The sequence below is a fragment of the Poecilia mexicana genome, unplaced genomic scaffold (genome assembly GCF_051168715.1).
Source record: "Poecilia mexicana isolate PSO_F unplaced genomic scaffold, ASM5116871v1 scaffold_13, whole genome shotgun sequence".
NCBI classification, from domain to species: Eukaryota; Metazoa; Chordata; class Actinopteri; order Cyprinodontiformes; family Poeciliidae; genus Poecilia; species Poecilia mexicana.
This window is the reverse complement of record NW_028263382.1, coordinates 564,931-590,038: the sequence shown is the minus strand read 5'-3', so window position 1 is coordinate 590,038 and position 25,108 is coordinate 564,931. Positions and strand designations below refer to the sequence as shown.

At 37.4% G+C, this 25,108-nt stretch overlaps 1 protein-coding gene across 2 annotated transcripts; it reads right to left on the bottom strand.

Moving 5' to 3' along the window:
* Positions 1-516: 516 nt before the first annotated feature.
* Positions 517-23,851, bottom strand: lyrm9 (LYR motif containing 9). Of its 2 annotated transcripts, XM_088011426.1 has the most exons (6): positions 23,731-23,851; positions 22,967-23,039; positions 21,870-21,939; positions 1,782-1,931; positions 686-778; positions 517-607 (listed from the first exon to the last, which is right to left on the bottom strand). In XM_088011426.1, the coding sequence occupies exons 3-6, from the start codon at positions 21,900-21,902 to the stop codon at positions 590-592; spliced, it is 294 nt and encodes a 97-aa protein (XP_087867552.1). In that variant the 5' UTR covers positions 21,903-21,939; positions 22,967-23,039; positions 23,731-23,851; the 3' UTR covers positions 517-589. The 2 variants fall into 2 exon arrangements, with proteins under 2 accessions (XP_087867552.1, XP_087867553.1); XM_088011427.1 differs by lacking the exons at positions 21,870-21,939; positions 22,967-23,039; positions 23,731-23,851 and adding an exon at positions 13,310-13,441.
* Between the last annotated feature and the right edge of the window lie 1,257 nt (positions 23,852-25,108).

Below are 25,108 nucleotides of genomic sequence, written 5' to 3'. Positions count from 1 at the left end.
GACTGGGTTGACCATATGTTTGTGTATAAATTGTAGTTTCTTCTGTAAAGTGCTTTGAAATTTCTTGTGAATCGAATTCCATTAGAAATTACAAAGTCTGTTTAATGCTGCTGTGTTTCTATAGCAACACCAGTTATAAATGTCATGTACGGTGCCTTGCATACACATCTCCACCATTTTACGTCATGTTACAACTTTAATGCACTACAGTGAGATTGTATTGGATAAAGTATAACAAAGTGCTAGGAAAATGATACAAGACTCTAAAATCTTTTACAAATTAAAATGTGCAATGTGGTATATCTATGGCCGCTTTTATCTGGTGCTGCTGACTGCTTTCACCTTCCACTCCACAACTGTGCTGTTTTGTGTTGACCAGTCACATTCAGTCCACTGAAGTGTCTGATCATCATGTTACACGTGTCTGAGAAGAAAATTGTTAATATTTAAACTAGAAGACCTGGAACACCAAAAGCCACACAGCAGCATTCAGCCTTGAAATAATGAACAGTAAACTTCTTGAACTGAAATAATTTATTGGAAACGGAACAATATTTACAGCACACGATGTCCTCATGTCTAATGGAGGCTACTTTTTCTTGGTATACTGTAAATAAATAAATATGAATTTAAAATGATGACCATGCATTTAATAAAAACTGAATGTTTACCCTGCCACTCTCACTTTATCTAAAATCCATTCTGCGTCCTTGACAGCCCTCTGGATGATCATGTGTATCCTCTTTGGGTCGTCTTCGTCTGAGTGGCTGTTGTAGCCCTAGTGAGAAGCAGCAGAGGATCAGATTTATGTTGGTTTTAAATCCACTGAAAGAGAAACTGTGTGTTTACAAATCAAGAGAAAGATCTTAGATTCTGTCACGGGCTGCACAGTGGTGCATTTGGTAGCACTGTTGCCTTTCAGCAAGAAGGTCTTAGGTTTGATTCCCGACCCAGGGTCTTTCTGCATGGCGTTTGCATGTTCTCTCTGGGAACTCTGGCTTCCTCTGTCCACAGTCCAAAAATATGTCCACATATTTTGGACTGTGGACATGTTTTCCACAGTTCAAAAGCATGACTGTCAGGTTAATTGGTCTCTAAATTCTCCTTAGGTGTGTGTATGTGTGTGTGTGTGTGTGTGTGTGTGGCTGTTTGTCCTGTCTGTCTCTGTGTTGCCCTGCGACAGACTGGTGACCTGTCCAGGGTGTACCCTGCCTCTTGCCTGATATGTCTCGCTGGAGATAGGCGCCACCACCCCTCCTGACCTGTACCCAGGGACAAGGGTGTACAGAAGATGGATAGGATAGATTCTGTCACTCCCACTTTGTAACCTGCAAAAGTGGGAGTGTTTTAAATACTTGCTCTCCCCACTGTACATCAGACATATTCATAATAATCAGCCATCAAAGGAGACATCAGCATTTCATTCAGGCATTGGAGCGACAAGCCTCTTACTGGGATCCTATACTATATGATCTGATCACATGATCATCAGATCATGTGACTTATCTGATGCGAAAAAAGGGTTTCCATTACAGTTTTGAGAAATATATCTATTTGATACAGTGGAAAAAAACCACCCCATTCCAGCGCAAAAAGTTTTTATTAAAAAACTTGAGTTTTTTTCGTAATTTGCATGTTTCTATTAAGTTAATTTATTTTCATAATTTCAACTTCTGCAATTTTATGGTTGATGAAAACCCAGCTAGTGAAGCTTTATCAAAGGGACGACTTGCTTAAAACAACATGATCCTCCAGCCAATGAGAACATGTGAAAAGCTTACCTGTCGTATGGCGTGCCGATAATGCTGTTGTATGGCTGCCGATGGTAACTGCCTGCAGCATCGCAGCAGGTGTCGATAGAGCTGCACAGGTGTGTGGATAAGCTCTGTCCCAGCTAAAGGCACCATTTCTTCTGCCTTAACAGGAGAGTGCTGCAGGTAAAGTGAACATTACTCATTAGTTTGGATAGGGTGATGAAAGCATATTGATTATTCTGAGCAAAGAGAAGAATAACGTAACCTTCATATCAACAGTTAAAGAAATGTGTTTAATTTTGTTTAGCTTCTGTACATCAAATCAGAACTGCAATCACCAACCAAGATCTGATATTTAAATCTATGTTTGGATTTTTTGTCTTTAAAGAGAATGCTCAAACCTAATGTTCCCAAATACCCCAGTTTCACTGTCAAACTGGGGGGTTTCACAGTTTAGATGAGAGGAAAAAGTTTTTCTCTTTTCTAAAGTAATGTTCAATGAGTAGGAAAGAGGCTGGTAGAGTACCAAAAATTGTACTCAGGTAAGAATAGCACGACTTGTTCAACTTTTGTGAAAATAAAAAGTAATTGCCCACGTAATTACTCAAGGAAGACTAGAAAACTATTCTTTAAAAAGGCTGAGTACTGAGGAACTGATTAATATGTAATCCAGTGATTCTTGAGAATAGGGACAAAACAGGGCCTATGGATTAAGCACAAAATTTGAATAAAATATACACAAAATATAATTTTTTCAAATATCTGACTAAGCTAACCTGGGGCATGTGAGCACAACAATGTATGTTTTCCTGGTGTTTGCTGAATATTTTGTCATTTTAAACATTGCAGTAGGTGGGTGGTGTCTGTAAAATCCCTTGTCCTGGAGCAGAACTCAACACACTATAATAGTTTAAAACAAATAAAGGAATACTAAGATAATATATTATGACAATTCAAATAAATAATTATAAACGTATCAATAAATTGAATTAAACATCATTTTTATATATTTTCCAACTCCATTAAATTTGTCCCAAGTTTTTGTCAACGCTGTCAGACATAAAAAGAATGTAAAAAAATCAGGCATTATTGGGGGCACCAGAACTTCTGACCCCATGACTTCTTCCCCTCAAGTACATAGACATGAATACGTAGAGGCCTCATGGAGTGGGTCAGCCCATTGCTGCGATATGTCACTGCGTCCGCCATATTGAATGTGGCTTATTTGTCAATAAGCTAATACAAGTAAATGGACCGAACTTCACAAAGTGCCGTACTACAAAGTATTTTAAGTTAATACCTGTAATTAACATTTTCTCACACACTAATATATTTGGTAATCAAAGACATAGTAACTAAAGACATAGTTTCTAACTTTTGATTTGATTATTTAATTGTTTTGAGGGATTTCTGAATAAAGAGCACAAGTTTTTGTTTGACAGAAATTATTCTGATAAATAGTTTTTTATTAACATTGGTGAACAGACACACTTTTGAGGTGTTTTATTCAAAAACATATTTACACTATTCCATAATTCAATGTATGGAATAATGCGTAGTTAATGTTTCAAGATATGAAGAAAAAAATTTAATTTCCTGTTATTTTTTGACATTTTATTGGAAAGACAATAAACTTTGATAAATTAGATATTGTAAAACATTAGCTTTTTTTTTTTTTTACTTTCTTTCAGAAAAAAATGTTATAGTATGTCAACTCTGCTACAGACAGCATAGACAAAGAGTGAAAATATTCTAACAGAGTAAATAATTTTTATTTCATTACATAAACTGTCTTAATATACTAATACTCAGAACGAGATATTTCTCTTAAAATACACAAAAAGTGAAAGAATAAAAGTGTCCAATAAAACACAAATTTATTTATTTATATTATACTGGGAACACTGGCCACAGGTAGGTTCAGTCTGCTGGTCAAACTGGGAGACGTCCTGGTACACAGGCTAAAGCCAAGGAAAAAAGAGAAATTATCCAAAAGTGTAATAGAAAATACATATATTTTTCCTTCACATTCAGAATAAACCTATATTTTCATCATGTTGAGCTCTGACTCGTAGCATCTTCATAGTTAAATGCTGACATGGTGAAGCTGAGGTGTGAAACTGAAGAACAGCAGCTCCAGCTCTGATCCTGACTGGCCTTTCCTCACAAAATCCCCTGGTCTTTAATGCACTTATCCTCTAACAGCGGTTTTTCATCAGCTCTCTCTCATTAGAAAACAGTATGAAAACATTACACTAGCAATCAGTAGTTACTTAGGGCCAATTTAGCTACATAGGAAATATTTCTCGGTTGTTTAGAAGCTAGTTTCTGGTTGCAAAATCAAGTAATTCTGCTCGTAAAAATTACATTATTTTCTCCCATCCTTACCTGTGAAAGGTAATGCCAATGAATTCAGTTTGTTTTGTAAAACGGTTTAAACAAGTCCACACAGCACAGGACTTAGGGAGCTCTGATCGCTCTTCTGTCACATACAAGATGGCGGCGACATAACGTAGTACTCAGCGCTCAATGAGGCGTCTACACTCAAGTACACCTCCACAGACATGAATACGTAGACCATAGACATCATATACATAGACGCCTCATGGAGCGCTGAGTCGTACGTAACAGCGTCCGCCATCTTCTATGTGGCAATCAAAGAAATAACTAAAGACAGAGTTTCTAACTTTTGATGTGATTATTTAATTGTTTTGGGGCATTTCTGAATAAAGAGCAGAATGTTTTTATTTGATAGAAATTATTCTGATCATTTTTATATTAACATTGATGAACACACTTTTACAGTTTTTAATTAAATAACATATTTATATAATTCCATAATTTAATGTACATTTTACATTTCAAGACAAGAAACAAATACTTTTCTTGCATTTATTTGTTTTATACATTATTGAGAAATGACTTTTGATTTATAAATCAGTCATTGTCAAACATTAAACTACATATTTTTCTTACTTTTTCCAGAGAAAAAATATTTATTACAGTATGTCAACTCTGCTATTGACAGCAAAGAGTGAAAATAATTCTGAGTAAATTATTTTTATTTCATTAAATAAGCTGCATTAATACACTAATACTTCAGATTGAGATATTTAAAAATACACAAAAAGTGAAAGAATAAAACATTTATTTATTATACTGGGAACACTGGTCACAGGCAGGGCTTCAGTCTGCTGGTCACACTGGGAGAACTCCAATGACTTCTGAGACGTCCAGGTACACAGGATAAAAGATAAATTATCCAAAAGTGTAATAGAAAATACATATATGTTTTTTTCACATTCAGAAAAAAGACATTTTCAGCATGTTGGGCTCTGACTCGTAGCATCTTTATAGCTAAATACCGACATGGTGAAGCTGAGCTGGGAAACAGACTGAAGAACAGCAGCTCCAGCTCTGATCCTGACTGATCTTTCCTCACAAAATCTCCTGGTCTTTAATGAACTTCCCCTCTAACAGCGGTTTTTCATCAGCTCTCTCTCATTAGAAAACAGTATGAAAACGTTAGCTGCTACACTAAAAATCAGCAGTTACTTCGGGCCAATTTAACTACATAGGAAATATTTTTCAGTTGTTTAGAAGTGAATTTCTGGCTGCAAAGTCAAGTAATTCTGATCTTTCATCCTTACCTGTGAAAGATAATGCCAATGAATACAGTTTGTTTCGTAAAACGGTTGAAACAAGTCCACACAGCACAGGAAGGGTTGCGACCTTTCAGAAATCAAAATAAGGGACGCCCATCACGGTGTGTCACCCTACTTTCATGGGGTGGGATGGGCACTGCGGCAATAGACAATATTTATGGCAGTGTTTTTTGTTTTTAAAAAGTGATCCAGAGGGGGTGCTGTGGTGATGCAGGCGCAAAGCACAACCCATATTGTGGCGGTGGTCGCAAGCAGCATGTCTTCCCCCTCTCTCATTACCCACTTTCCTGTCAAACTACTTCCAAATAAAGGCAACTATAGCCAACAAAACCTTTAAAAAACCACATTGATCCAGAAAGCTATCGTTCATGCATAGAGTACTCCAAAATTGTACTCCAATCAGAGTAGCACACCTTAAACAAGTTTAATTAAGCAAGTGTAAAATGTATTTGGTAAACTGCTCAAGTACTGAGTAACTGATCATAATACCTATTTTAATAATCACAATGTGTCCTCAGGCAGGGCTCCAAAAGTATTAAAGTTATGTAAAAATTCTGGTATTGTAAATAGTATTACTAAAATACTTATACCAATGAGTCAAGTTTGGAGGCTGGTTCTAGACCAGTGGTTCTTAACCTGGGTTTGATCGAACCCCAGGGATTTGAGTCTTCCCTCTCACATCTGTATCTTTACAAGACGTTTTGGTTCTAAGGGCAGTGGAGAATCTGGTTGAGGACGTTTTAAAAAGATGTGGTTGATAGCAGCTCACCGCTGCGTAGTGTCCGTCTCTAGGCAACCACCAGAGTGTCGTCCGTAGCGTTCTGGGGTCCTTTAGCTCACACCACCAAAGACATGAATACGTAGACGCCTCATGTAGGGCTGAGTCCTACGTAACAGCGTCCACCATCTTCTATGTGGCAGCAGGGCGATCAGAGCTCCTTAAGTCCTGTGCTGTGTTTCAACCGTTTAACGAAACAAACTGGATTCATTGGCATTACCTTTCACAGGTAAGGATGAAAGATCAGAATTACTTGACTTTGCAGCCAGAAATTCGCTTTCAAACAACCGAAAAATATTTCCTATGTAGCTAAATTGGCCTGAAGTAACCGCTGATTGTTAGCGTAGCAGCTAACATTTTCATACTGTTTTCTAATGAGAGAGAGCTGATTAAAAATCACTGTTAGAGGAGAAGTTCATTAAAGACCAGAGGATTTAGTGAGGAAAGATCAATCAGGATCAGAGCTGGAGCTGCTGTTCTTCAGTCTGTGTTTCCCAGCTCAGCTTCACCATGTCGATATTTAGCTATGCTATAAAGATGCTACGAGTCAGAGCCCAACATGCTGAAAATGTCTTTTTCTGAATGTGAAGGAAACATATATGTATTTTCTATTACACTTTTGGATAATTTCTCTTTTATCCTTCGCTTCAGCCTGAACCAGGACGTCTCAGAAGTCATTGGAGTTCTCCTAGTGTGATCAGCAGACTGAAGCCCTGCCTGTGACCAGTGTTCCCAGTATAATAAATAAATGTTTTATTCTTTCCCTTTTTGTGTATTTTTAAATATCTCAATCTGAAGTATTAGTGTATTAATACGGCTTATGTAATGAAATAAAAATAATTTACTCTGTTAGAATACTGTAATAAATATTTTGTTTCTCTGGAAAAAAAATAAGAAAAATATGTAGTTTAATGTTTGACAATGACCGATTTATAAACCAAAAGTAATTTCTCAATAAGGTATAAAAAATAAATACAATAAAATAATTTATCTTGAAATGTTAAATGTACATTAAATTATGTAAATATGTCCTTTAATTAAACACTGTAAAAGTGTGTTTGTTCATCAATGTCAATATAAAAATTATAAGAATTATTTCTATCAAATAAAAACATTGTGCTCTTTATTCAGAAATGCCCCAAAATAATTAAATAATCACTCTGTCTTTAGTAATTTCTTTGATTGCCAAATATATTAATGTTGTGAGAAAATGTGTCAATGACAGGTATTAATTTAAAATATATTGTAGAATGGCACTTTGTGAAGTTCGGTCCATTTACCTGTATTAGCTTACTGGGACATATTCCACATTCAATATGACGGATGGTGTTACGTATCGCACCAACGGGCCGACCCGCTCCATGAGGCGTCTACGTGTTTATGTCTGTGCACACCACGACAATCTAGCTGACCTTAATATTTCCTGTGTTTTATTTTGGTCATTATTGTTACACTTAGTGTTGATATGTGTGTGTTAGGCGTGTCTATCGGACATTTATAGAAATATGGAACAAATCGCGTCCCGTATATGGGACGCAACATTTAACAGCCAAATACGGGACGATTACGTATTTTACGGGACGGGTGGCAACCATAAGCACAGGACTTAAGGAGCTCCGATCATAGACATCAATACGTAGACCCCTCATGGAGCGCTGAGCCGTACGTAACTGCGTCCGCCATCTTGTATGTGGCAGCAGAGCGATCGGAGCTCCTTAAGTCCTGTGCTGTGAGGACTTGTTTCAACCGTTTTAAGAAACAAACTGGATTCATTAGGATTACCTTCCCCAGGTAAGGATGAAATATCAGAGAATTACTTGACTTTGCAGCCAGAAATTCGCTTTTAAACAACCGAAAAATATTTCCTATGTAGCTAAATTGGCCCGAAATAACCGCTGATTGTTAGCTTAGCAGCTAATGTTTTCATACTGTTTTCTAATGAGAGAGGTGATGAAAAACCACTGTTAGAGGAGAAGTTCATTAGAAACCAGAGGATTTAGTGAGGAAAGATCAGTCAGAATCAGAGCTGGAGCTGCTGTTCTTCAGTCTGTTTCCAGCTCAGCTTCACCATGTCGGTATTTAGCTATAAAGATGCTACGAGTCAGAGCCCAACATGCTGAAAATGTCTTTTTCTGAATGTGAAAGAAACATATACGAAACATATCGTATGTATTTTCTATTACACTTTTGGATAATTTCTCTTTTATCCTTGGTTTTAGCCTGTGAACCAGGACGTCTCAGAAGTCATTGAGTTCTCCCAGTGTGACCAGCAGACTGAAGCCTGTGGCCAGTGTTCCCAGTATAATAAATAAATGTTTTATTCTTTCACTTTTTGTGTGACGTCGTGTGAAAAGGGTCTATTGCCAGAAGATGGTGGACGCTATTACGTACGACTCAGCGCTCCATGAGGCATCTAGTATCCACCTTATTCCTAGCCCCATGAGGCTTTGCGTGATTTATTGGCGCGACTTACCCTGCTAACCGGAACTGCTATTTGTTTACATGTTAGCAAAATATGTGGGAACTCCAGCTATCACAGCTTACATGTGGCAATATTGCTAATGCAGGGAGGGATGGCAACTTGAAAAAATGGCCGTAAATAACCCGCACTAGCATAGTTAGTACTGTACTGACTAAGATGCTTCGGATGCAGATGCTGGTTTTCTTCCCTTGGCTGTCTATCCACAAGTGACCCCGCATTGGCTGCTCCGGCGCAGAAAATACGGCGGCCATCTGGGATGGGTCGTCCCTCCTACTTTGCTCAACCAAAACAGCAGAAGATGCCTCAGTACTGAGGGATATTGTTGTTCGGATCGATGGATCCGAACAACAATCGGATCCATCGATCCGATTGTTGAGTGAGGGCTCCACAGACAACATTTCACAAGTAAGATGGACATATTATTGTGTATATTTTGTGATTAGAATATTACTTTACTGTATTTATGTTCACCGGTGAGATACGAGCTAATATTAGCTACAGTGCTTGGTGTATGTAATAAGGGGTTCGCCCGCTATAAAGGCTAACCGAGATTCCGTAAATCTAAAAAATAATTATGCTCTAACATTGGCTTGGATTATCTGACACAAGAGCCTACATTAGAATTGTGACAGTGTAACATATATTATAAAACTTATATTACTTGTTATAACATTCATCAGCAAAGTTTACACAGGTGGTAAAGACTATTATTTATGTGTAATTCTTTAACTCTGTCAAAAATAAGATAGCTCCCAAATCTTCCGTTTTTGTTTTAAAGGTTTCATAAAGACACGATGTGAGGAAGAAGAGGGAGATATTTTTAAAGAGACGGATTCACTGCAGCACGGATGAATCTCACATCGAATTTTGGACTCAGTCTCAGCTGCTGAATCACTCTGAACCTAGAAAACAGCCGACAGATAATATATATTAGATAATATATATTTAGGCATATAAAGCATGTTTATATGTATACATACATATAAATATGATGTATCTAATATATATTATTCAGTATTAATCATTATTAATCTGTCATTATTAATCATTATTTATTTGTGTGTGTATATTTATATAAATATGTACTGATATTACTAAATAATTTATTAAATAAATTATGAACGGCTGTGTGGTTTGTAAAATGCTCATCATACATCAATATCAGAATATTCTATTCCTATTCTATGGTTTCCCCACTAAGCGTATTTAAATATGCTGAACTATGTATCAATGCAATTCAAAAATACTTAAAAAATACAATTGTTTATAAATGTAGCTTTGACAGATGTTTGAATATGGTTTCCAGTAACAAAAAAGCGTGCTATGATTGATTAAATACGCTGATATGTCATTGTGCCTGCTAGACATATAACGCTGAGTGGAGCGGCCGACCCTTCCAAGATGGCCGCCCTAAATCTCGTCAGCGACAATAGGCAAGAGCGGTCCATGAGGCGTCTGTTCTTATATTATGTCTGCGTGCGAGGACTCAGGCAAACGTAGAGGACTGTGGCAAATAATACAAGTTTTACGTGTGTGGGATCGTTTGGACCCCATTTCTAAACACAAGGAAGGGTTATCTGTCAGTAGGCGATAAAAACTATACTGCCTTTGTTTAGGGAGCACGTTCAAAACACATTTGCTGCAGCCAACAAACTAAACTTGGTCTGATTAGTACAGCCACGAACAGCCCAACAGTTACCCAAGCTCCGAAAGGGCAGACACTTTCCAGTGGCAAGTTGCTCTCTATGACAGGTTAATGTGTGATTCGGTTCAGTTCTGGTTCAGTGGGGAGATTCTGCGTATTACGGTCTGGAGCGCAGCACTCAGCAACAGAGAACCTCGAGATTTTAGTTGTGATGGACTAAATGAAGCCAGATATTTTATTTTGCCGAGACAATTGTTAAATCAATAACTGATTCCATCCCTGTTCTTACATTGATTCTTGTTCCCCTCCCATCATTAATACATACCAAATTTTTCATTTCCATTAATTCTTCTATAACTTTTGCTTTTTTTTTGTAATGACATTTACCCCACAATGTACTATTTGCATTAAAATCTCCACACCAAATTACTTTCCCTTCCAAATATTCAGTTAACTCCTCCAATATTTCAATTAATGTTTTACATGGATTATAAAAATTTATTATTTTGAATTTACCTGCTTGTTTCCATATCTCAATTACTACATATTCTAGTTCTTTCCCTTTCCCTAATACCTGATATTGTATCCCTTGTTTTATAAATATTCCACATCCTCCTCCACCTCCCTCTGGTCAATCTCTTCTTACACTATCATATTCTTTAATCACAAAATCTAATGTTTTTAACCATGTTTCCTGAACACAAATAATTTCCGGTTGTTCTTCAAGACTATCAATATAACCTTTAAGTTCCTGTCTGTTAGCATTTATACTTCTAGCATTACATTGTAATATTAACATGAACTGTTTTCACCTAATGGTCCTGGTCTCCCATCTACCTCCAACTTTCTATTTATGTTCTCCCATGATCCCTCTTTAAAGCCCAAAAACTTTTCAGCTCCTCTCACTATTATTTTAAGCTTCTCAGTTTTGTGCTTGGCTTGGTCAGTGCAGTTGATAACATAGGCTATGAATAATATTAGTTTTTTTTACTGGTATTGTGATATTTTCTTCTGTCTGTACTTTGGTTTCCTGTGTAGTTTGATTCACTGTTTGTTCAATCTCTCTTGTTTTCTGTTCCTTCACATTTTTAACTGCTTCTGCATAGCTTATGTTTTTAGTTGTTTTAATCTGTATGATTTCTTTTGCCCTCTTCCTTACCTCACATCCTCCATAAGAAACTATGTTTCCCTCCATATTTACATTTTTCTTGTGCTTCTTCTTTATATTCTTCTAATTTGTGATCTTCTCCATATTTTGGACATCTTTGCTTCCCTTTACAAACTGCTACTATATGTCCATACTTTTGGCATTTGAAACAATGAAGTGGTGGAGGTATATAAGGTCTGACTTGAAAACTGAGATACTCTATTTTGATATTTTTGGCAACTCTTTTTCTTCAAACTCAATGAGGATTGACAAACTTCCTACTCTTTCTCCATCCACTGTTTTTGACAATATTTTCAAGTTATTCACTTTCTTAATTTTATCAAGATCTTCATCTAGAGCAGTGCTTCTCAATTCCAGTCCTCAGGCCCCCCTGCTCTGCATGTTTTAGATGTGCCTCTATTCCAGAACAGCTGATTCACATGATTGCATGCCCATCAAGTACTCACCCACAGATTCAATCCAGGTGTGTAGCAGAAGGGAAACACCTAAACCATGCAGGGCAGGGGGGCCTGAGGACCGGAATTGAGAAACACTGATCTAGAGGGATCCCATAAATCACTCTTCTAATTTTTTTATTATCTCCCATGATTTTTTGTTTTAAAGGTTTTATTAGCTCTTGTGGCCTTTATTTGATAGTTAATTTACAGGAAAGTGGGTAACGAGAGAAGGGGAAGACATGCAGCAAAGTTCACCAGGCCGGGAATCGAACCTGCGATGGCTGCTTGAGAATTAAGGCCTCCATATGTGGGTTGTGCTTAACCCCTGCGCCACCACAGCACACTCAACACAGTTTTTTTTTGCAAATATTATCCACATTTAAAGCCTTATTCTTTTGTTCTTCATTTTTACAAACTACCAATAGGTTTCCGTCTCTCAAAATCTTTACCATTTCAACATCTCCAATTTTCTTTTGTATTTCTCTTGACACCACAATGGGGCTGATTTTATCCTGTTCTTCCTCGTTCTTAAGTTTTAATATTACTTTAAATTCCTCCCTCACAACTTTCCTCCTAACTATCCTTTCTTCTTCAGAGCTACTTCCTTCTAGTTTTAAAGTCATTTTTCCTTATTCTATTAAATTCCAAAAATACGATATAGATGGACGGACGGACGGACGGATGGACAGACAGATAGATGCTAACGGCTCAGTATCAAGGCAACAGTGTTGATTTTCCACAGTAATGTGTCCTGGATGACATCATAAGTGGATAGCAGTTCTGCTAATCTACCTCATTTGTTTTGGCTGCTTCTCTTTAGCTCTCTGTCAGGCCATATGCTTACAGAAATGAAGATAAATGTTGGAGCTGGAGAGATTATTCTTGCCTATTAAAATTGATGGAAGAGATGCTTTGAACTGCGTCCATGAAGTCTTTTCAACTCCTCCGAGATGAGTGCCCATACTTCATATGATATTTGAACTTTTTGAGATGCTTATCAGCTACTCCTGGTTGCAAAAACTATACCTTGTTTACACGGTTACACATATTTCCCAAATTGTTAGTTATAATCCTGTCTGGAGTCGACAGAGCTTTACACCAGATTATGACCATCAGGTCGCGGTACCAGGCAGCTGGACTGAAATATTCACATCTTCTGAGACCTTTGATCAGAAAACAAAACTTTTGGACTAAAGGAAATGCTTTAACTATATGTTTTATATAACTTCACTCCGTCTACTGTCAGCGTTCTGCATTCTACGTTTTTGCATGTTGAAAGCATTTTAAAATGCTGATATAGTGCAGGGAGCAGTCTGTACACAGAACAGCTAAGTTTACACTTTACAATTACATTCTGACAACGAACAGAACCGAGCTTACTGTGTTCTCAACGGCTGCCGTCAGCAGATATCCAGATTCTTCATTATCTCCCGGAAAGTACTCCTTAACTTAACACACAGGAACAATAATATGCTCAGATATTCTTTTTCTTCTTAGTTTTATTGGCGGTTGGCAACAAACGTTTAGTAGCACTACCGCCACCTACTGGTATGGAATATATATATATAGTAAATACATACACTATATATAAATATCCATTCCATCTATTTTCTATACACCCTTGTCCCTAGTGGGGTCGGGAGGGTTGCTGTTGATACTTCACAAAATAACACACACACACACACACACACATATATATACATACATACTTGTACATAACTTTGTATGTGATCCATCTATTTGTCATACGCACATTCACAAACACACTTACTAGATATAACCAATAAGTAATCAGTAATTCAGTTTTCGATTAGTTATAAAAATAGACCTTATTTGGGAAATATTTATCTTAGATGTAAAAACAATACAGTAATACTGTAGGTTATTTAGTTTTTATAAATTTTAAGTATTTTCACAGGAATGCCATCATGTTGTTCACAATGCATTCTGGGTAAATATGTAACGGTGTTCTGACTATAAGCGCTTAGCTTAGCATTGGAAAAATTGAACGAAATCACAATATCCTACCCGTTTAAAACCAAAAGCTATAGATGTATAAACTAATCCTTTAATTAGAATATCCTACCTTTTAAAATATTTTAAATACAGAGGAGTTTGTAAGAATAAAACAGTATCAGACAGGGGAAACAGGGCTTTATTGGAATTAAATTAAACACAGACAGATACAGATCACCGCAACTCTTATTTGCGCATTAATACGTTGTATGACAAACTTTATTAAATGCAGCGTAGCCACAATGTCTCCACCGAACTGCACAGGTCACTGTGCACCTGAAATGATAGGATATGATTCATGTACACCAATATTATACGGCTATTACACAGCTTAAGTCCCACATAATATCGCTACCAACATCTATTTAGCAAAGTTTAATAATAAAGAGTGTAATTAAACTAAAATATTTTAAAGTATAGGGACAAAATAACCACAAAACAACGTATTTTGTCCTGATTAACCAACTTGTTTACAGTAACGACATTGCAGACGGCAAACTAAAGCCATATATAAATATATTTACAAGCTGCAGTCATGACGTAATAGAGCAGCTTAATGAAAGCCAGGTATAGAATAAATTAAATAAAACTTACCATAACAGGTAGGACCTATTTATAAGAAATCTGCTGAGTAAGCAGTATGTGACGAAGCATCGATGTGCGCATGCACATTACCACAAGGTAGGACGGATTTAAGAGTAGGACGGATATATGGGTAGCACAGATAAACAGAACACCGGTCGGATCAGTGATATCAGTACTGCAGGGAGTGTAGAGTGGATATAAAAAGTCTACACACCCCTGTTCAAATGGCAGGTTTTTGTGATGTAACAAAATGACAGCAAGACAAATACTTTTACAACTTTTTCCACCTTTAATTTGACCTGTAACCTGTATAATGCAATTGAAAAACAAACAGAAATCTTTCAGGGAGGGAAAATATAAAATAAAAAACTTACAATAACTTGGTTGCATAAATATGCACACCCTTAAACTAATACTTTGTTGCAGCACCTTTGGCTTTTATTACAGCACTCAGTTTTTTTGGGTAGGAGTCTATCAGCATGGCACATCTTGATGTGGCAATATTTGCCCACTCTTCTTTGCAAAACCGCTCCAAATCCAATAGATTGCGAGGACATCTCCTGCGCACAGCTTCTTCAGATCACCCCACAGATGTTCGATGGGATTCAAGTCTGGACTTTGGCTGGGCATGTCCAAATCCTTAATCTTATTCCGGTGAAGCCATTCTTTTATTGATTTAGATGTGTGCTTTGGGTCATTGTCATGCTGAAAGATGAAGTTCCTCTTCAGCTTTCTAACAGAAGGCCAAAGGTTTTGTGCCAATACTGACTGACAATTTGGAACTGTTCATAATTCTGTCATGTGGAGTGGTTGGTGGTGGTGAGGAGAGACGCAGAGACCCAGGTTGTAGAAGAAAATTATGAATTTAATGAAGAGTGTCGCTCAAAAACACTCCATATCTCAGACAGCACGGCAGAGCAGAAACACATAGGCTCAGCACCGGTAGCAACCGAATTAAACAAAGACTGACACGACGAGCTAATGCCGACACAGGACTTAACAGTTCAACTGTGCCGGCAGACGAACTATCATTAGACAAGGATCCGACAAGAGACAAAGACAACAGGTGGACTTAAATACACACGAAGGTAATCAAGGGAACGAGACACACCTGGGAACAATCAAGGGCTGACAGGACAACACAGAGACTCAGGGAAACAGGACTAAACACAGAAAATTCCAAAATAACTAAACAGAAAAACACGGATCATGACAAATTCCCTCTCCCTTCACTAAGGCCCCAGTTCCAGCTGAAGCAAAACAGCCTCAAAACATGATTCTACAACCGCCATGCTTCACTGTAGGTATGGTGTTCTTTTGGTGATGAGCAATGTTGTTTTTGCACTAAATATACCTTTTGGAATTATGTCCAAAAAGTTCAACCTTGGTTTCATCAGACCATAACACATTTTCCCACATGTGTTCAGGAGATTTCAGATGTGTTTTTGCAAAATTAAGCCAGGCTTTGATGCGTTTCTTTGCCTACCCCATAGCCCAGACATATGAAGAAGACGGGAGATAGTTGTCACATGAACTGCACAGCCAGTACTCGCCAGAAATACTTGCAGCTCCTTCAGTGTTGCCGTCGCCATCTTGGCAGCCTCCCTGACCAGTTTCCTTCTTGTCTTATCATAAATTTTGGACGGATGTCCTGTCCGTCCTGTCCGTGCCAACATGGCGCTGTTGTGCCATGTTTTCTAAACTTGATGACAGTCTTCACAGTGTTCCATGGTATATTTAATGAATTGGAAATTTTTTTGTAGCCTTCTCCTGACTGATATCTTTGATTAATGAGATCCATCTGATGCTGTGGCAGCTCTTTGCGGACCATGGCTTATGTTGGATGAGGTGGCTACAAAAATATCAGGACAAGCCTACTAGAACAGCTGAACTTTATCAGAGGCACTTTAATTGGTGACAGGTGTGTGCTGACTCCAATTTAACATGAGTTTGAATGAAATTGGTTAAATCTGAACACAGCCATACCTCCAGTTCTAAGGGTGTGCATACTTATACAACCACATTATCTCAGTTGTTTATTTTTACTTCACCTCCGTGAAAGATTTGTTTGTTTTTCAATTGCATTGTACAGGTTATAGGACACATTAAAGGGGGAAAAAGTTGCGAAAATGTTTGTCTTGCTGTTATTTTTTTACATCACAAAAACCTGGCATTTGAATAGGGATGTGTAGACTTTTTATATCCACTGTAGCTCCTGTTAGTATCTCAAAGAGCATCCAGCTCTGCCTGCCTGAGCGGCAGCACAGCATTTATCTTTTGCTTGTTAAGGTAACGTCACCTGTTATAGAGCCTTCGTTAATTCTGCTAGTATAAATGACAATGTGTTGCAGAGAAATGCCCAGGGTTCAGATTAGGTCTATCATTGTGTTCCACAACACAATCAGATCATCATACGCTGTCAGAATAGCATAAATGCAGTGAGTACGCATGCGCGTTAAGAAGTCCGACCGTCAGAGGAGCTGTCAGTTCCGCACACTCGACAAGTTATGATGGAAATAAGTCATTCAATTGTTCTCAATGATAACTAGATAGATATACATGCATTGTCGTGGTTTCAAAGTGTATTTAAAGCAGGGTCTAGCTGCAGCTGCAGTCAACTAACACACGCCTGTGTAAAACTCATTAACCTACTTAAGCACTAAGTCAGGATCTCACACAGCTTACTAGACAAAACTACAAAACTACATTTGACGATCTGGAATGGAATTAAGATATCTGTATTTACATTCTGACTAGTACGATATCTTGAATCATCAAGATACGATGATTCAAGATATCTTCAATTACATTATAACTAGTCAAAATTCCTTTCAAGATATCTCAAATGACGTCACTGAATCTGTCATTTGACGGGACACGTAATTACAATTTAAGATATCTTCCACACAATTATGAATAGTCAAAATTACAATTTTAGATATCTGAATTAAGAATGCCGTGGAAGCCCATTTGTGGTGTCCAAACAGTTGCCTGCAGAATTTTATGTTTCCTGCACAAAATTGTCAGTAAATGCCACAAATTAGAAAGAGCTTGACAATGTTTGAAATGTGGAGATAGCAAAACTTCATAAACTATAAGACTGCTTCTGATATCTGCAAAGAATTTCCTGTTTATTCATTTCCGACGAACCGAATGCACTTAAAAACAACTTTGAATAGTGGCGCATTTTCAAATATCTTTTTTGGTTTTTTCTATTTTTCATTGTTTTATTAAACTTTCAAATTGCTACGTAAGTCAGGGACACTTTGACTAGATAGAATACTATTTCAAGATATCAGTAATGTCATTCTGACTAGTCGAAATGTCAATTTAAGATATCTTAAATAGAAAAGCTGTGTAATTCAAGATATCTCGAATTCACTTATTTTAAAAGGAATTTTGACTAGTCAAAATTACAATTCAAGATATCTTTAATTTAATTTTGTCTAGTCATTATTTGCTTTTAAGATATCTATAATTTAGTTTTCACTAGTCAAAACTACATATCTCCTATCCAAAAATACATTTAAGATATTTGAATTATGGAGTAATTCGAGATATCTTTAATTAGAATTATGACTAGTCAAAACCAAAATCGAGATATCTTGAATTTACGTTATGACTAGTCATAATTTAATAGTAGATATCTGAAATGTGTATTTCATATAGTCAGTAATTCATTTTAGATACCTTGAATTGAAGTCTCCATACAAGTCAATGGTAAATCTGACGTCATTTTGACTAGTCAGAATGTAATTAGAAATATCTCAAATAGTTATTTTGTCTAGTCGAAATATAATTAGAGATATCTTAAATCGCTAAAACGTCTAGTCACAAAACAATGTGAGATATCGGCTTGCCATATATAGCTGTTAATAAAGTGTATGACGATCTACGTCATGATTCTATGTTGCTGATTAAATAAAATCATATGGTAATGATTTACCATATCATTACCATATGATATGGTAAATCATATGGTAATGATTTACCATATGATTTATGGTATGATTGGGCGCAGCTACAATCAAATTGTAGCTGCGCCCAATTTGATTGGGCGCAGCTACCGTTACCGCCCAATCAAATTTTTTGTCAGGGGGCCCAAGATTTCTGGAAGCGCCCCTGCCCATCAGTTTGTGTTAAGCGTATGACGATATGACAGCGTATGCTGATCAGACAGAACACCGGTATTTTACCGTATTTCCTAAAATACAGTAAGATACCAGCAGCTGTGGTTTTCCCCTAGTAAAATTGGCCATGTCCTTTTGGTAAATTAAAGATGCTGACAGTAGTGAAAAATTTGGTGGAATCGCCCTTTACCCAACTTTACCTTTGTCCAAGCAGCAGGGCCTACCATACAGTTCTCTAAATGTATGACAAATTTATGGTCGACATAAAATTAAATAATCCCAAATACATCATTTAATCAAACTCTCTCATAATGATGGTGATGTCGGTTGTAGGAGTTTGCCCTGCAATTGGTGGATTGCCAGTTCGATACCTGGTCTACCTTTGAGAATTCAGTTTGATGTCAAGTGGAGTTACTGTAATTCCCTGTATTTTCTACGGTAATTAAGTGCTTTTTATATTACAGTCAGCAACTGTTACTATTTTACCATTTTTTGCCGTAAATTTATGGACTTATTTTACTGTGTTGACTGACGGTGATTCCATGTATTTTCTACAATAAAATGTTTTGGATATTACAGTGAAACTGTTGTATTTTACATTTTTTTACCGTGAAATTTACAGACTTTTTTTTTTTAGTGTTGGCTTGTTGTCTTTGGTGTCAATCTAAATCCAGAGAGATAACAAGAATAGAATCTACAACCAGTGGTAATCTCTCTCCACAGTCTGCGAACAAACTGTCCTCAAGGAAGACAATGCTGTCCCATACATAGGGGGGTTTATCAGCGCACCTCCACAGTTTGGGAATGGAGATGATTGGAAGGCCTTGCCTGCAGTCTTGACAGGTGGGATCAGCTTAGGCATGTTGTTCATGCCAGAGAGAATAGCCCAGCCATGTATTTTCAGGTTTTTCATGTGTAGCTCTTTCAGCTGTGATCCCTAAACTCAATCTTAGAAATGGTCACTTGACTACGTTTGTTACCAATGAATACTTGCCACTACCAGCCTTTAAAAACTGTTACGGCCAGAGATAATTTTTCTATGTTTATTCTAAAGCATGGAATGACATTCCACAACATATAAAGTTGATCTCAACATTGGTACTTCTTAAGAAGTCTCATGTGCATCATCTGTTGGACACTTTTTTTTAATCATTGTTAGATGTCTGCTGTGTATTCTTCTGTTTTGTAAATTGGTATGTGTGTGCGTCTCTATTAATGTTATGCGATGTTGGATGTGTGTTTTATGTTCTGTAGAAGAACCTGCTGAAAAGCAGGATTTATGCTGAGCAAGGCCCAATTCCTTTTAATCTTTTCCTGTTACAAAATTATATAATAAATGAAATAAAGATTGACTTGCAACAAATGTGAAATTCATAGTAGTGTGAAACCAAATGGGAGAAGACACCAGGTCCTTGTGGCTATGTGTAGTTATTCTATGCACTAATGAATCTCCTGTGTGTCACATAAAATTTTAAATTCCCAATAAGTCTCATATCTTCAAACTTCAGTCGAAAATACATAAACTCAATTACTGGCAAAATCATCTAATGCTCAGCTAAGGCAGGTTTCCAAACAATATGGTACTATAAAAAGGGAAATTAACCAGTTTTCTAACTATATTTGCAACATTTAAACAAACACAAATTTCCTAACGTTATTAACATTAGAGACAGTCTAAGCACCTTGTTTTTTTAAAATTCTGTTTAAGAGGCAGTTTTGGTTATCAGCTCCAAGACTCCAATAAGCACTCCATAGAATAAACATGAGACAGCTGTTATGATGCATTTTGACTAATTACAAAATAAATGGGTGTGAATGAAAGAGATGCGAGTAAAAAAGTGACACCTCTAAGTGAAGACGTACTAAAACCGAATGGGCTGAAGTACCTGGGGTCAATCATCTAAAGTAACATATGAAAGAGTGGAAGAAAAAGAAGAACAATACTGCAGTGTGGATGGAGGGAGGGTTTTTTTTCCCCAGTGAATTTTCAGACAGTGAAGGAGCCAGGTGAGCTGCTGTGGTGTCCATGAACAAAGAGACTTCTTTCAAGTCTGGTCTTACACTGAATTGCCATGAAAAATATTTGTCCTATAAGTAAACCTTTCAGTTACTGGATAAGATAATCATGCCTGCACATCCTATCCCTTTTGCACTGCACAGGTGGACCCAGGTCAACCCGGGTCGGTCAGGCTTTAATCGTTTTTGCATTACCACTTCCAGCCCGGTTCCACCCCACTCCCTGGAACCCCGAGAGCTGCGGTTCCAATCGGGCTGGTCAGACTAGGCCGGGTTGGAGTTAGCTGTTGGCTGCAGGGGCGGGACAAAGGCCAGATCTCTGGATCAGAGGAGTACTAGACTTTCTCGATGGCTGTCATTTCAATATGCTGCATCAATAAATTCCCGTCATAATCTATTCTTACCCTACACTGGGATTACAATCGCCTCTTCAGCCAAAGATTTTAATGGTAAATGTAAATAACATTTCTCCAATTGAACCGATCAGAAGACGCCAAGGCTTTAAACGAGGGGATTTCCGCATCTGGCGTTGCTCTAGCTGGGAAATCCCGCCTGCTGCAGCAGACCCTGCAGTGCTAAAAGGGCTTTATCTTTAATTCAATGAAACAGAAACATGTTTGAGTTAGCCTTTTTGATCAAACCTTCAAACAATTTAAGTATGTTTTCACTTCAGTATGCATCTTCATGTGGAGGACTTTTCACCTTTCACTTTGTGAGCATAACAACATGTTTCAACATGTTGCAGTAAGGCAACAAAATTTCTACATCTTTTCAACAAACATATGCCAGAGGAACTCTGCTGGGGAAAGTGGCTCAGTCTTACTGTTAATGTATCTTTGTGGATTCAACAGTTTAAATGAGGTAAAACAGAGAAAGCTGATCCATTTGATGACCTCTCTGAACTGTCACTCCAGTTGTTGCTTGGCAGAAGAGTTTGTGTTCTGTCCATTTAGCAGCAGAGAAAATTGAGTACGCAAACTTCCCAGGTTTATAATGACATCTCATACTCTGTGCATCAGAATGAGACTATTGAAAAGGACAGAAAAATCTATCTCTCAGACTTGACCTTGTAGCATAGGAAAAGGTCGAAGAACTATAAAGAAGATACCTAGGACAATGAAATCAATGTAGAGCTCAGCATCTTCCACATTTAACAGCTGTAGAACCTCTTCAGGCTGTTGGAACCTACACACCTTCCCAGGACACTCCAGCTCTGATCGGTTCATCCCACAGATAGACAGAAGCACCCCTTTAAAGCTGTATCTGTAGGAAGGAGACAGACATGAAGGATTTACACAACAAAAATGTTTGCTGGTCTCATGACATGTAATGCTTTTTGTGCAGGAAGTGAGCAAAATAATACACACATACCAAACAATTTGAATTAATCTCTGCTGTCTCTTTTCTCTGTCCTCTTGAGACAGAGGTCAGCGAGAAAAAAAAATCTGGAGGCAGCTGATCCCATGTGAGTTTGTTAAAAAGCAAGTAAATGAACATAACGTGTCACCAGATCACACCTGACAAGATCATACATGTTTTTTCCTCCTCATGATGCATTATTTGACTGATGCGACTTAGTCCAGAAAATACAGAATATTCCCTTTCTAACCAGACAATTCCAATGCTGAACAGACTTGAACAACAGAACCAGAAGTGAACTCTTTGACATGTTACTTCTTCAAAGAGCATAAATATAAAGATGACAGACACCAGACAAAGGAAGTGTAACGCTCTTTTTAAATGCGCAGGTCTGCTTGCAAGGTTTAGTGTTAACCACTTTGTAGAATCAGAAGTAGGTACGGCATGGAGTCATGATTGGGTGGATAATTGATGCAACTGATGCAAAGAGGTTTGTTTATATTGCTATTTATTGCAGTGTAAATAATAATAATAATAATAATAACAGCAACAACTAAACAAAAATAAATTGCTCAAAAGAAACAAGGAGGGGGGGAAAACAAACAAACAAACCAACGAAGAAGTAATGGTAATAATAATCAGTGATACTTCAAAACCAAATAGAGTTCAAAAGAAGTCCAAGAGTAAGGGGAGAATAGTTCTTTTCCTTTAGATGCTCTCTTAGAGTTTAGTTTGTTTCCTGTGTGAAAAGTGTCGTTTGGTTTTCCTGTGTGAAAAGTGTCGTTTGGTTTTCCTGTGTGAAAAGTGTCGTTTGGTTTTCCTGTGTGAAAAGTGTTGTTTGGTTTTCCTGTGTGAAAAGTGTTGTTTGGTTTTCCTGTGTGAAAAGTTTCTTTCGGTTTTCCTGTGTGAAAAGTGTCTTTCGTTTTCCTACCACCAGGTGATGTGTGGGTAATTCGCCATCCTCCGTCATCAAGCAAGTCGATGAAGGAGGAAAAAAACCTGACCTAAAAGGTCAGAAAACATACATTAAGTTCATATATAAATGTTATATTTATATAAGCTAAATGGAAAAAAACAACCAATCAAATACATACTGCTATGCATCAACAACTTCATAAAAATGGGAAAGAAAATTTTAAAAAATCCTTTTAAAAAGTGCACTTCATAATTCAAGTTCAAAATTTCTCAAATAAAGTAATTAGTCGTTACAAACAACAATTAATAATAAATCAAATCAATCAACTTAAGAACGTGATTGATCAAAGTAGCTACAAACAAAATCATATTAGGTACCAGACTTCATAGCTGCACCAGCATGGAATACAACAACAAACAAAGAAATCATGAAAAATAATCAAATCTAAAGTTGAAGGGGAAGCCTTTAAATATTAAAGGTGTGGTCTTTAATTCGGCTTTAACAGTGTGACTTTTTATTAAGTAAGTAATTAGTAAGTGGACTGAACTGATGCGGGCAACTGATTGTAGAGTTGGTAGCTAATGCTAACTGGCGGCGCGTTGCGGAAATAACGCCCCATTATATATAAATGATATTTACTCACCGTTGAGTAACGGATTGTCTGAGGAGGTGTATGCAATGTTAACTTGTATACCAACCGGTGAGGATTGCAGCGGCTATATTAGCGGCGCTATTATTGCAGATACAAGGTCAAGTTCAGATGGTATTCAACAACTCACCGCAGATCCTCGAGTTTTAGGGATGAAATTGTTCAGTGATGAGTCGATTTGGAGATTTCAGATTGTTTTATGAACAACCAACGCCACAACCAACAGTGAGCAGCAGCACAGTGGAAAACCCGAAATACACATGAGGATCCCAGAAGTTAAAGGGACTGCTTAAAGGGAAGGTGGGTGGGTCATGGCGGTCACGTGGGTTACAGAAGATCGCCATATCTTGTCCCCATATAAGCAAAGCAAGTTTCTACCAGTTTAGAAACACATCCTCCAGACTTGTAACAAAGAATTAATGCAACATAGTTTAGCATTAGCGCGAAAGAAAGAGTCTTGAACTTTAGTTCAACATCTATTGCTGTGATTCAGTTTCATTTTATCTTAAGGTCTTGCAATTGCTGGGTTTCAGTCACGTGATTCAGATGGAGGGCCGAAAGTGGATTTCTCCGTTCAAAACAAAACAAAATTGATCACGAATAAGCTAATGCCCTAAATAGGCTGGTACAAACAAGGCATCTCGAAAAAATACGCGTATATTTAGGATATGATTCGTATTATCTTGGTAAAAAAAGACTTTTCTTATAATATTGAGGATTTACCCGCATCGAGGCGATCAACATAACTACCTGGAACTGCAGACCTCATATTATACGTCGAACCAAAAGAAAGTTTTCAAAAGCCTAGAGAATACTATAATTTAGTTTCAAGTTGGGTCAAGCATTTAGGATCAAAAGAAGCATTTAATGACTGTCGACTTGTTTCTGTCGGGTGAGTAGTGAATTGTGCCATTTCAAGTAATTAGTCTATGATAACGATGCTATCGCTAATAACAAAAGAACTAATGTTATTTCTATTAGCTTGGACGTAACACCGGCAAATAATTTATTTAGCTTCTGTAAACCCAAATTCACGCTGGAGTTGTATGTTAATGTTGAGTCGTTGTAGGACACTGGATTCAGGTCCAATGTTGTCCAACGCTTTGCTCCGATCTACAGAAACCCCCATGTCCGTGTATGGACAAGAATATACTTCGTGGCCAGATATGAAGCATGTGGGGGAATAGTCACAGCTCACTGTGACTATATGGGTGGGTAGTGTTGAGAAAAATGATTATTTTTAGTGTTTAATACAGTTTAATCTTTTTGAACAAATTTTTAAACTTTGAACAGGTTTCTGTTAGTGATTTAAAATTAAACTATGGCTGGGTAAGTATTCAAAAGTACCAAGGAAAATGGGGTGATCTGTAGAGCTTCTCCTTGGACCCCTGTGGTCGTAACACATAGGACAGGAGGTCATAGATTAACATATGCAGGAAAGTAGAGGCCAGTATCATTTAAATTACCTTGGGAAACAGGAACTTACCGAGTTCACGGGAGATCAGAAT

Excerpts from the sequence above, each read along its gene's own strand:
- lyrm9 (XM_088011426.1), bottom strand. The coding sequence starts at position 21,902 with ATGAACCGATCAGAGCTGGAGTGTCCTGGGAAG. Across the intron at positions 1,932-21,869 it reads AGCTGGAGTGTCCTGGGAAG|CACTCTCCTGTTAAGGCAGA; the intron begins GTGTGTAGGTTC and ends CTTTACCTGCAG. Across the intron at positions 779-1,781 it reads ATCGGCACGCCATACGACAG|GGCTACAACAGCCACTCAGA; the intron begins GTAAGCTTTTCA and ends GCTTCTCACTAG.